General features: G+C 40.0%; 1 protein-coding gene across 2 annotated transcripts in view; it reads left to right on the top strand.

Moving 5' to 3' along the window:
• Positions 1-2,765: 2,765 nt before the first annotated feature.
• Positions 2,766-14,206, top strand: part of CD28 (CD28 molecule) — a 33,359-nt gene continuing 21,918 nt past the window's right edge. The window contains exon 1 of one of the 2 annotated variants that reach the window (XM_008999128.5): positions 2,766-2,862. In XM_008999128.5, coding sequence (XP_008997376.1) covers positions 2,769-2,862 — 94 coding nt within the window. In that variant the 5' untranslated portion in view covers positions 2,766-2,768. The other variant, NM_001257219.1, reaches the window with a different exon arrangement.

Consider the following 14,206-nt stretch of genomic DNA (forward strand, 5'->3'; position numbering starts at 1 on the left):
CTTGGTATATGTGAATGCCATTGGATTTCACAAGCAAATGTGTAAGGATTCTAATGAAATGGTTTGCCTCTTTAGGGTCTTACATGTTAAAACAAAGGAAGGCAACTGTCAAAGTTTGTGTTTCTTTTTATTCTACGGAATGAAAATCAAATATGACTGGTCAAATAATAGGGCCAATTACACTTAATTATTGTTTTGTGAATTTGTATAAGTCAACTGACCTGTCTGGGCTGCAGCTTCCTTGTTTGCAAGATAAGGGAGTTAGACCAAATGAGTGAACTGTTTCTTTTCAGCTAAGTTTCACCTGATTACTACTATTTATGTAATATTAACTAGATGCTATAGTCATCTTTAATATGCTTGAAGACAGTTATTAACTTACTCCTTAGCCTTTTGTTGTTGATCATAGAAAACTAATGGGCATCTTTGTTTCTACTGCATCTAATCTCAGCCTGTATAATGAGTCTCAGAGCCTCTTGTTCTAAGATCTAGGAAGGCTGTTGGCTCTGGAATAGGGATGACCTTTTAGAAAAGGTCACCTTGCCATCTGTAAATTTTCCCCAGATAGACATCTGGTCCTGGGTAAGGCCTGGGTTCTCCTAACTGCATGTAGGGTCAGAGCCAGGATGGCTGAGTCAAATTGTAGAAACGAATCTTCTCCAGGACTTGGAGTATGGTTTTGTCACTTAACTACAGTTCAGAAGTGTGAGTGAATCATTCCAAGGACATATTTCTCCAAAGGGCAGAAAGATGTGTTCGGGAGGTTCACAAAGACTGTGTCTGTGAGAAAATGGAATTGTGAACAAAGAAGGTCTACCAGGAGAGGAAATAGTTTTGATCTGTCATTTATCAGATCTGAGGCGGGGACATGAAGCCTGCCTCCTCTTACAACTAGGTCATCAGAGAGTTTGACTATAGCACTTTAAAACAGCAAAGAAAAAAAAGGTAACAACACTAGGGGTTTGTTAAAGAATTTGTGATATAATTATAGAATGGGATATTATGCATCAATTACAAAAGATGTTTATAAAGAATACTTAAATGACATGAGAAAATGTTCGAGATATAACAGATAATAGTACATATGTGTTGAAAATTATAAGTAAAACATGACATTAAATATGTAAAAAACTTAATAGACAGACAGATGCAAGGCAGTGGACTAGAATATTAGCAGTGTTTATATTAGGGTGGTAAGATGATGGATGAATCTTGTTTTAATGTTTATAATTTTTCTAAACATTCTCTATGAAATATGTCTTAATTTTATAGTCAGAATAAAAAGTGATACAAGTTATCTTTTCTTTTTTTTTTGAGATGAAATCTTGCTCTGTCGCCAGGCTGCAGTTCAGTGGCCAATCTCGGCTCACTGCAACCTCCGCCTCCTGGGTTCAAGTGATTCTTCTGCCTCAGCCTCTCAAGTAGCTGGGACCAGGGGTGTGTGCCACCACGCCCAGCTAATTTTTGTATTTTTAGTAGAGATGGGGTTTCAGCACGTTGGCCAGGATGGTCTCGATCTCTTGACCTTGTGATCCATCCACCTTGGCCTCCCAAAGTGCTGGGTCTGAGCCACTGCGCCCGGCCACAAGTTATCTTAAAAAAAAAAAAAAAAAAAGCCCACATACACAAAATAGTTAGAATAGTTACACAAAGCTTAGGTTATCAAGAAAGAAGAAAAAAATTACTGGAAAAGTTTTGAGGAAGTCATTGAGTACCAGAAGAGGAGAGCAGTTGGTCATGCTGGTGGAATAACTTTCTCTGCAAAGGGCCTGGGAGTTGAAGCAGAGTGCAGAGGAGTGGTTATGAGTCTCAGAAATCCTGCCACAGAGCCGCCTCCTTTAGTGCCCTATTACTTAACCTTGAGGGACACAGAGAGCATGAGCTGCCAAGGGGCTTTTGGTTGCCTTACCGTCCTGCTAAGAACATACAGCATTGTTTTGACTTTCCCTTAGCTTAGGGAACCTCCTCCAGATACTCAGCTGGCTGGTTGCTTGCAAGTGGGATGGATTTTGCAAAGTTCCTACTAGTGAGTTGGAGGAAGCTTGACATAAATCAAGCACGGTGTGCCAAAAGCTCCAGAGGGCTACCTTATGTCCCATACAAATGTTACATTTCTAATATTTATAACTTCTTTAAACATTTATCCAGACTTTTCCCAATTCCTCAATAGAGTTCTTACTGTTGTCTTTTCGACACAACCTGTCCCGGTCCTATGAAAATCTCTCCTCTGTGAGAGGCTTCATTCATTCATTCATTTTTTTTTGAGATGGGTTTCATTCTGTCACCCTGGCTGGAGTGCAGTGGCATGATCTTGGCTCATGGCAACCTCCACATCCTGTGTTCTAGTGATTCTCCTGCCTCAGCCTCCCTAGTAGCTGGGATTACAGGCACCCGCCACCATTCCTGGATAATTTTTTGTATTTTTAGTGGAGACAGGATTTCACCAGGTTGGCCAGGTTGGTCACAAGCTCCTGGCCTCAAGTGATCCACTCGTTTTGGCCTCCAAATTGCTGGGATTACAGGCATAAGCCACCACTCCCAGCCTATTCTATCTTAAGAACGCTTTTTCTCCCCTTTAATCTCTCCTGGATTTCAAGCACCCCTTTTCCACAACTCTGATATCCATTAATAAAGAATAATTCCCATGAGCCCATCATGTAGTGACCCACTATTTTTCAGTGACAGAAAAAAAAGGTCTTTATAAAGAGAAGTAAAAGTCTAAAGTCATCAAAACAATGTTATATCCTGTGTGAAATGCTGCAGTCAGGATGCCTTGTGGTTTGAGTCCCCTGATCATGTGCCCTAAGAGGATGGTGGCAGTGGTGGTGGCCGTGGATGACGGAGACTGTCAGGCCTTGGCAGGTGCGTCTTTCAGTTCCCCTCACACTGCAGGTTCCTCAAGGAGGAGGGGCTGGAACCCTAGCCCATCGTCAGGACAAAGATGCTCAGGCTGCTCTTGGTTCTCAACTTATTCCCCTCAATTCAAGCAACAGGTAAACAATTTTAATTTCTTTCCTTCTCTAAAATTTTTTTGAGGTCTTGCAGTTGGCTTGGTTTATTTTAAACTTCTAATAATGTATGAAATTTGAACATTTGAAGTGTAGTTTTGCTGTAATATGGCAATGTGTTATTTTGAAAGTCATTGATTCTCAGACTACAATATAGTCTCTTAACAAATGTCCCTTGGAGTTAAGTGATGTTTTTCTAGCTATTAGTTGATAGTGTCCCAAGAATTTATTATTATTATTATTTTTACATTGAGATGGGGTTTCACTATGTTGCCCAGGCTGGTCTTGAACTCCTGAGCTCAAGCAATCCATCTGCCTCTGTCTCCCAAAGTGCTGGGATTGCCGGCATGAGCCACCCCACCCAGCCAAAAATTCTTAACTTCTGTTTAGTTTCTTTCTTTTTCTTCTTCTTCTTTTTTAATTTAAGAGAACTACTGTAAGTAGACTGGTTCTAGAAGTTCTGGATTTAGGCTGCCTGTGTTCCTACCACAGGTCCGATTCTCACTAGCTAAACTTAAGCTACAATTTAAACTCTCTAAACCTCAGTTTCCTTATCTGTAAAGTGGGAATGATAATAAACCTCACCTCAAAGTCATTGTGAGGATAAAATGAAATAATCCATGTGAAAGGATTAGCTCAGTCAGTGCTTGACTCTCAAGATAAATGCGAATTGTAATTATTCTATCTACCTGAGTTGAATGAGTTCCAAAGTGAATCCTGGAGTCACCACAGAAGCTGCTACAATACCAGTATTACTAAATTAGTTTTCTTTTATAATCGGCCAAAATCTATTTTCTTAGATTAAAATTCTTTAAGTTCCCAATGAAGATGATGAGGAGGATAATATATCTTGCACTTTGAGCAGCACACAGTTCTCATAACTAGGAGGTAGATATTACAGTTAACTTCATTTCAGGTGAAGAGACTGAGGGGTGGGCACGTTAAGGGAATTTGCCCAGGGATGTGCAGGTGGCAGCTCTTGGAGACAGGGTCTGAATTACCTTAGTCTGACTCCAGAGCCGGTGTTGTTGATTATTATGCTGTTCCATCTAACATGCTGTGATTTGTAATTTCATGGACCCAGGTAAATCCAGGGTTAAATTAACCTCAGAATATCACAATCGCAATTCCTAACAGAAAGAACTTGTTACTTTGGTGGGCTGGAGTAAGATGTTCTTTCAACTTGGTCTCAGAGTTAGAAAAAGGTCCCCACTTGGCTCAAAAACTGGAGTGACAGGGGTCAACAGTCATGCTTAAATAAGGACAATTACTTTTCCCTGAAAGATACATTGAAAAGCCAGTATCTTCAGTTTTCTTTCTTATTTATTTTGGCAGTTCCTGTACTGAATTATTTGGTGTTATTCTTAAACATTAAGTGTATATAGCCCAAAGAATATGATTCCCCAATCTCTTGGTACAGTAGTTACATATATACCCATTTACTTTATAGCCTGATGTACCAGTGAGCACAAATTGTGTATATTTATAAACCATCTTGATATAATGAAAGACATGAGTTGGCAACGAGATAAGGTATTCTCTTATCTGGTACCAAGCATTTACAGCTACCAAATATATTCTTAAGAGTCTTTAAAATTTATTTTAAAAAGATCTAAACCTTATTTTTTAAATTTTATTATTTATTTATTTAAGTGTTTATTTGTACTTTGTGTTCGGTAGTACACGTGCAGATCTTGCAGGATTGTTGCGTAGGTACAAACATGCCATGGTGTTTTGCTGTCTCCATTCTCCAGAGACCCCTCAAACTTATTTTAAAGTAAATATTTATTTTACCTTATTTTTAAGGGATCTCTCAAACTGATTTTAAAGTAAATAGTTAAAATTTCTTAATTTGTCAGACAGTCAAGGGAAGGCAACCCTGACTGAAAACTATTTAACACTGGTACTTGTACACCAAATACTTTTCTGATGTGCTTTGTGAACACTTATCTGTCATCCACTTTTTCACTCTCTTTTGAAAAGTTTTTGGTAAGACTCAAAGCTTTGCACGTTTTCTTTAGAAAGTTTACTAAAAGGGCACTAGCTAGCTAAGCGGTTGGAGAGTTCACACACATAGGGTCTTTGTTTTCTACTTTGAGATAGATTTACTTTTCAAATGCCAATTCACTTTCCCAATACCTTTTAGCATTAGATACCGAGTAGCTATCTGATAAAGAAGGAAAGGGATGGGAGTGAAGGGGACACTTTTACACAGTCTTTTCCAGTAAGAAAACTTTTGAGCAAGAAAATAATGATAACACAAAAAAATGTATGATCTGGCCAGGCACAGTGGCTCATGCCTGCAATCCCAGCACTCTGGGAGGGCTAGGCGGGTGGATCACTTGAAGTCAGGAGTTGGAGACCAGCTGGGCCAACATGGTGAAACCCCATGTCTACTAAAAATGCAAAAAAATTAGCTACACGTGGTGGCACAGCTGTAATCCCAGCTACTTGGAAGGCTGAGGCAGAAGAATTGCTTGAACCTGGGAGGGAGAGGTTGCGGTGAGCTGAGATGGCACCCCTGCACTCCAGCCTGGGCAACAGAGCAAAAAAAAAAAAAAAAAATTATGATTCATTCTAATCAAATGGCGCAAAGCTTCTTGTGTGATTTTCCTTTCTCTGTATTTACCTTCCATTAAGAAATTATAGATAAGGAAATTCTCTGGTCAAAGTGTAGTTGTCCTGCCTAGGTCTGAGAAACCACTGTTATGACTGTGTTGAGATGTGTGTCTGTTTGCGCGCCTGTGTGCCTGTATGTATATAAAGCATAGTTTCTTTTTCCATTAATTTAATAATGTAACTTATTTGTTCATAGCATAGCTTAAAATATTTATTCTATAAAGGTTAAGTCTAACCTGATTCCTTATGACTTGGGTGATAGTGTAGAGAGATATAGTTAAATTAAAGAAGTATGATTTAGGAAGAGTGAGGAAGCCTTAACTTAGACAAGCCCTTTGCATGTTTTCTACTGGACTTGGAAAATTGTGCAACTGAGATCCACAGAAAGGATTTTGCTGGACTTTGGGATATGAGTCCAGCCCAGAACTACAGACCTTAAAAGAGAAATGATCTGGGATTGATGACATTAGGATAATATGCACAAAATACATGGCATCAGTCACATGTTTCAGGCTATATTGACTATTTTTTAACAAGCCTAATCATCCAGTATCAAGAGGAAAATTAGCATAACACCACTTATTTTTCCATGAGATCATTCCTTTTCATTTCTCCAAAACTTTGACAAAAAACTGTAAAAATCACCAGTTTGGACACAGCTAATTTCTCCAGTGCCTTCCCCTCAGCACTTATTTTTCTGAGAGAGGCACAGAAGGCAGGAAAATAACTGACATTTAATAAAAAGTCATCAGCAAAGCAAAGTAATTAAAAACTTTATTTTTAGTCTTCAGCAAATGACTCCCTGAGCTAGTTGTATACAGAAAGAAGTAATTTGTTTCTCACAGTTTTTTTTACTCTTTCTCTCTCTCTCTTTTTTTAACTTTTAAATTTAATTTTTCTTTTACAATTCCACTGGATTGTTTCTCACAGTTAAGTGTTGCTCCAAGGCTGGGCTTGGGAAAGTAAGGTGAAAAAATGAACTTCAAAAAAAAATCAACAGATTGCCTTATTTACATGATTTCCAATGTGCTGTGGCCAGTTTTTCTGTTAAAAGAAATTGGATGTTTTTGTCATTTCAAGTAAAATTGATTGATATTTCAAAGAAACAGACATTGCTTAAGGATTTATTTTTCTCTACTACCATGCCCTAGTTAACATACTGTGGTGTGTGTGTGTGTGTGTGTGTGTGTGTGTGATGTGTCTCACTCTGTCACCCAGGCTGGAGTACAGTGGTGCAATCTCAGCTCACTGCAACCTCTGCCTCCAGGGTTCAAGCAATTCTCCTGCCTCAGCCTCCTGAGTAGCTGGAATAACAGGCACCTGCCACCAGGCCTGGCTAATTTTTTTTTGTATTTTCAGTATAGATGGGGTTTCACTATGTTAGCTAGGTTGGTCTGGAACTCCTGACCTCAAGTGATATGCCCACCTTGGCCTCCCAAAGTTCTGGGGTTACAGGCATGAGCCACCGCTCCCAGCCAACAGACTGTTTTTTAAGGCAATCATTCAACAAGGTCATTTACAGCAAGGACTGTAAAATTAATATCAATATATCAATACCAGGAAATGAAATGAGTCATTGCTACAGTTAGATTAGAAATAGAAATGAATCTGTGATTTTAATTCCAAAGCTCTCACATTCAAACTTTTACTATGGGTGCGGAGAGGATCTGACTGCCTTCCCTTCTTTAAGACATAGACCCTCCTCCTTTTTAACGTCTTTATTCTTTTTTTTCAAGGTGGAGAAAAGCCATATGATTACCATTTGGCTTTTCTCTTGTGTGGATATCTTCCTCCAAGTATTTCCTGAATTCAGTGTGCTGACATTTACAAAATGAAAATTTTTATTGCCACCAACATCCCAGAAGAAGATTTTGTTTGTGGTTTATCATCTCTAGCACAAAAGCCCTTTATTCACTAGTGTAGGTACTAATGAGGAGACACAATTCATTTCAGACTTTGTTGTCTGAAAATCAGAGGACAGATACAACTTCAAAGCATAATTATTTCCCAGCAGGTCATGGCAAGGGATAGAATCTTTTTCTCTTTTTCATGTTGGTTAAATTTTTGTTTGCCTTTTTCTTCAAGAAATTCATTATTTATGGAACATCACAGAGGCTGGAACTTTTCTTGTCAGTAGATAGTTTAGCTGAGCATCTGGAAAAATGACATCAGGGTGGTTTTGTGACTGACTAAATGGGTCTCTGGTTAAGGTGTGTTAAGGTGTGTCCCTTTTACAGTGATTTCTGTGACCGTTTTTGAACAATGACAGGGTGTTAGCACCAAAAATAAAAATTAAAAATTAAAAAAGACAATTCACTCAGAGCTTTGAGTCTGATAATTATGGCATGAGAATTGGTGCCTGAAGCTGGGGGGAAGGTAACCCAGGCCCCACAGAGAGGTGGTTGCATGCAAGGGTCTAACTTTTCCCTTGTTAATCTCATTTCAATGGCTCCAAACACTAGAGGAGAGGTGCACTGGATAGAATCAAGAACTGCTCAGTCATATGGTAGAAGCTTGGAAATAGAGTTTAGACTTCTTTGACCTCATTATTTCAATGTTAATTTCAAAGGCATGTTTATGTAGTCTGGTGTCATCGTGCAGGTTATACGTGCTTTTGTTTTCATTGCTGGAAGAGAACCTGTGAGGTGGTGAAGAATTTCTTACTTAACTTTGAGCTGCTCCCTTATCTCTGCATCGCCATTACCATCATCTTTTTCTTTGTCATCATCTTCATTGTCTTGGGGACTCTGGCTGACAATATAAGCAGGTTAATGGTTCCTGATGGTGTCATTCAGAATTACTGAATCATAGTTCACTTTGACCTTTGATCTAATCGTGAGCTCATTTCTGCAGCATCTGAATGACCTCATTGGCTCACAATCCACTATGTACCTACTTGTCTTTCACTTTAGACTTTTGGTGAAAGTTCCACCTCCTTGAAGAAGCATCTCCTGGATACTTCAGCCTTTATTTTGGTCTTGGAAGAGGAGCTCTGATAAAGGTGTAGCTCAACTTAACAAATATTTATTAAACTTCTCATATTTTAATCTCCACTGGAGTCCGAGAGAATATAAAAAGAAATATAGGCTGGGCATGGTGGGTCATGCCTGTAATCTCAGCACTTTGGGAGGCCAAGGCAGATGAATCACCTGAGATCAGGAGTTTGAGACCAGCCTGGCCAACATGGTGAAACCCCATCTCTACTAAAAATACAAAAATTAGTTGGGCGTGGTGGCGCACGCCTGTAGTCCCAGCTACTTGGGAGGCTGAGGCAGAAGAATTGCTTGAACTTGGGAGGGGAGGTTACAGTGAGCGGAGATTGTGCCAATGGACTCCAGCCTGGGTGACAGAGCAAGATCCCATCTAAAAAAACAAACAAACAAAAAAAAAAAAGAAAAGAAAAGAAAAATAAAGGCAGTACACAAGTATTATGCAGTATAAGTAATTATGTAGTTAATTGAGTTCTTTCTGCTTTTACAGACTCTATGATTTAGTTGAGTAGATTATATGTAACAGGAGGATGTAACATCTGGAAACAGATAAATGATAACACTTTGCAATCCCTGCCTCATCATGCTATTTGATGGCTTAATGTCTTACTTTGCATACATTATTTTTATAATCTGAAAAGTCCTCTACACCTCTTACCTGAAGAAGCCTTCTCTGAGATCCTACATGGCAAAGAGAGGGACTTTTTTCCCTCTCAAGTTTCTCCAGATTATTATTGTATATTGACACATTTGTTTTCTTTTCCACTGGACTGTGAACTCCTTCAGGGCAGAATCATGTCTTACTCATTCTTATAACCTCTGTATTAGGCACAATGCTATAAGCATGCAGTTACTCAATAAATATTTGTTGAAGAAGGAAATGAATGCATTAGTAACAAAATGAGGAAGCATAAAATAAATATATAAATACATAAAATAAACCTGGCAAGATTAATGTAGAAAGGTAAGCCTTTATGAAGTGTTGGGAATTAGACTGGACAGTAGACAAGATTTGAATGAATGTTGCTATTAATAATAATTGCTAGCTAACATTTATTTTGCACTTATAATGTGCCAGGTACTATTCTGCCTGGCTTTCCCTGTATTAAATCATCTAATCTTCCCCCAAGTCCTATGAAGTAGTCACTATGATTGGATCACTATGATTATACTATTTCATAGATGGGGAAACTGAAGCACAGAGCGAGTAGAGCATCTTGCTTATGGTCACAAAGCTACTAAGTATGTAAATCCTGATGGCCTTACTCCAGGGTTCATGTTCTTACTAACGCTGTGTTGTTTCAGGAAAGAGAAACTGGATTAATATAGAAGTTAAACCAGGAGTACTGGTTCATGCTCTCCGAACTGATGCAAGTCTGAATGTGTGAGGGCATGGAGAAGTAGGGGAGAATCCAGTTAAGCAAAGGATTGAATACTGATTTCAGAAGTTCAAACTTTATTTTGAAGTAATTTTGGAGTAATGGGCTGGGTAAGAAGAAAATATTTCAGAATCCTTATCTTTGGAATGAAGTAAAAGTTGTGGGAATGGATGGTGAGTCGAAAGGAGAGGGCATAACGGTAGAAAAGCAGAGGGTGGAGCTGAATCTGGAAACTGGCTGTGATGGGAGTCAGTTGAAAAGGATGATTAGCTAGTGAAGGAGAGAGAGAAAGTGGTTAGAGAGGTGGGGGACAGGGGCAGTAAGGCTAGTGGAGCGTCGCTAAAGCCAACAGGGGAAAGAGTTTCAAAGAGGTAGTGGCTAAAGCATCAAACGTAGGAGGGAAAGAGGAGAGAATAATGGCTTGGGATTTGGCTGAAAGGAGGCCAGGTGGGACTTTAGAGTTTAGGCAGAGACATGGAGAAGAAAGACAGGGTTAAGAAAAAGTGGAGGGGGGCAAAACAGAGACAGTGAAAAGAAGAGGAAATAGATAAGGTGAAGACAATTAGGAACTTATATCACCTAAAATGTCTACTATGGTATTTTGTGCATGTAATAATAAATGTTTGCAAATGGCTGAGTGACTTAAGTATGTTTGACATGTGGAAGGAGCCAAGTGACCCTAAGTGTGTGTGTGTATGCGTGTGTGTGTGTGTGTGTATGTGTGTGGTGAGGGTAGCACTGCAGGGCTGGAGGGTAAAGAAGGCTGTTTTTTTTTTTTAGACAGAATCTTGCTCTGTCGCCACATGCCAGGCTGGAGTGCAGTGACACAACCTCTGCTCACTGCAACCTCCGCCTCCTGGGTTCAAGCAATTCTCCTGCCTCAGCCTCCTGAGTAGCTGGGACTACAGGTGCGTGCCACCATGCCCAGCTAATTTTTGTATTTTTTAGTAGAGCTGGTGTTGGCCAGGATGGTCTCAATCTCTTGACCTTGTGATCTGCCCTCCTCGGCCTCCCAAAGGGCTGGGATTACAGTGTAAGCCACCACCAAGAAGGCTATTATTAACAAAGAGAGGAGGAGGAGGGAAAGGGAAAAAAGAGGGTGGGGCAGTTTTCTCAAGGAGATGGGGAGGGAAATTTGTTGCATGGGAGATGGGCATAAGAGAGGAGGACAAATCTCTAAGAAGACGGGGAAGAAGAGAAGAGATTTATTGGGGCAGAGATAAGTTAGAATGAAGCTAGGGTAGATGAGTGATTCTATACTAGTAAACCTGAGGTTAAAAACAAACCTCTCAGAGTAGGTCATAATGTTAAATCTCTATCAATAAGGGCTCCTGGGTAATACACACCTTGACTCTGAAGACATGTTTACTTTAAATTCTTGCTTGAGTCCTCAACAGTGCGCACTATGGCTAGGCTTGACCTCCTCAGCTCATGACTGAGATCACAGGGTCACAGGGTTCAAACCAACCCTGCCCAACATTATGGGCAGGGCTCCAGTTTCCAGTCAGGGATCTTAATCTTAGCATCTCCCTGTGTGTTTTGGAACAAGGATATGGTTGCTTGACCTTGGGTTTTGGGAGGTCAGTCTGCTATTCTTTTACTCTCTCTTTTTTCAAATTCAAAAACGAATCCCAAGGATTTCTCAAGATGGGGGATGTGATTAGGAGTATTAGTCTGTCACATTGTGACAGAACTTTTCTAGGTGTTGGTTTAGGATATCTCAGGTCTATTTTCTGACTTAAAAATGCTTCTGAAGTGGAATTTAAAAAAAATCTAACTTTCATCAGTTCTAACAAGGTGACTCAACCACCCCACCCCTATGTGGATGTTCTTATGACCTGACAAAGCAAATACAAGGAATTACAAACCAGCCATCTCTGTAATCTCTTGCAGGAATTGCTAACTAGGATCCTAGATGCTAATGTGTTTAGAAATGACTGCTGGACTTTGAGGGGGCAATGCCGCTTTTGCTGTCTCCTATTTTCCTATGCAATGTTAAGGTCCAACACGGTAATTATTTAAATCCAGGCCATGACATTTACCTGGGAGGTTCTGTATATGACAAGGTGGTCCTGAGCAGACTCTTCAGAGGTAGGTGATTTAGGCAGAATAGAATAGACAGGAAAAATACACTGTTGTCTTCACTACAGAGTTGTTTTGAATGAGGCTCAGGAGGAAAATATGGTTCTCAAATGTGGTTACTAGACTAAAACATATATTTAGAAAACAATACATTAATAGAGGAAATCTCTTTATACCTGTGGGTTTTCTTTTGATCTATTAACTGAATTGCTATAATAATATATATGTACAGAAAGCCATAATTCCCTGGTTACCTCCTATTTGGACTACAGGCAACATTTTAGGACAGTAAGATTTGATTTTGGGGAGTTGTCTGGTGGCTCTTGGTAGGGGTTCCACTTTCATGTAAGTTAACGTGCTCTTCCTATGTTGTCCCTTCGATTGTCCTTCTACCATTAGGAGATCAGAGGAAAATTGCAGACCTGACCTGTGAACAGTAGGGACTGGGTCACACTGCACCTGAGTTTATGTTGCCTTGAGTTTAGAAAGTTTTGGTCCCAGAGCACTCACATCCTGCATTGCTGGGTGATGTCTCTGAGTGGTAAGGGTGGATTACAGCGTGGGTGATGGTTTTTAGCAATTTTAATATTAACTGTCATCCTAACACAAATGAACTTCCCAATATGCATTTCTGTCCCTGACTGGCCTCCTCAAACTCTAGTCCTATACTTCTAACTCCTTCTGGATCTTTCCTTCAGGATGAACAAATTTCCTCTTAACTTACTTAATTTTGTCAATGGTGCCTCCACTCACACTCTTACCCAGTGCATGAACTCCATGTTGGTTTCCATTCCTGTTCACTATTGGTCTGTAAAACTAAGCACCAGTAGCTTGTCTGATCCTTTCATACCAGCTTCCGACTCTGCATCTCAGGCCTTATGAACTTACATCAGTGCTATTGCATTAGCCTCCTGATTGGTCTCTGCCTCAGCTCTTCCCTTGCTCAAAGCCAAGGGCAGCCAAGATTGCTTGCTGCACTCCTCAGGGCTGTGCTAACCTTCCCAATGCAGCATGTACCACATCATTCTCAACTCAGACATCTTCAGCATCTCTCATGGCCTTTCTGGTAAAATTTGTGTGCCTTTTCTTGGCATTTAAGGCTCCCCAGGACTGGTATTAGCCATCTTCACCTGTTTCCCTCCTACCTAAACAGAATGCTCTGCCAGTCCCCAATAAACCGTCAAATCTTAACCTGTCTAAATTTCCCCCAGACCTTGTGTCTCAGCTAAATGCCAAGTTTCAACAAAAGCCTCCAGAATCATCCTGTCTGGAAACAAGACCTCTTTCATGTGACTATCACTGACCCTTTATAGGGTTCATGTACGACAGATGGCTTTGGAGAGTAGGTGATTGTGTGCCTGCCTTAGGATCTCTCCTAGGATGAAACAGTAGGATAAAACAACTCTGTCTTTTACATTTTCCCATCTCCTAAGAACGAAGTACATTAGGTCCCTTACTTATTTGATGAATGAATGAATGAATGACTCTGTCACAGCAGAAGTCAGACTACCGAAGAACAATTCTCTGACACATCAAAATTTCTTTTTAGAAAGTACTCACTGATTGTTTTTGATAACTTTTCCCTTTCAAAAATGAACACCTTAGGTCTTGGTGCTCAGATGGGACTTTTTGCTACTAAACTATCTGATCTTTGAGTTACTTTCTGACAGTTACATGTAGCACAATATATATATTTTTTGAAATGGAGTCTCACTCTATCCCCAGGCTGGAGTGCAGTTGCACAATCTTGGCTCACTGCAACCTCCGCCTTCCAGGTGTATGCAGTTCTCTGTCTCAGCCTCCCAAGTAGCTGAGATTACAGGTGGCCGCCACCACGCCCAACTAATTTTTGTATTTTTAATAGAGACAGGGTTTCACCAGCTTGTCTAGGCTTCTCTTGAACTCCTGACCTCGTTGATCCACCCCCCTTGGATTCCCAAAGTGCCAGGATTACCAGCATAAGCCACCACACCCAGCCCACAATAATTTTTTAAAAGGACAAGGACAAGTGTCCTCTACATTATAGTGTCTGCCTGTGTAAGAACACAAATAAAGGTTAAAGGTGGGCCTAGATTAGTGCTGACCAAAAGCAACTTGTTTAGTAAATTATTTATTTATTTGAGATGGG

This window comes from Callithrix jacchus, chromosome 6 (genome assembly GCF_049354715.1).
Source record: "Callithrix jacchus isolate 240 chromosome 6, calJac240_pri, whole genome shotgun sequence".
NCBI lineage: Eukaryota > Metazoa > Chordata > Mammalia > Primates > Cebidae > Callithrix > Callithrix jacchus.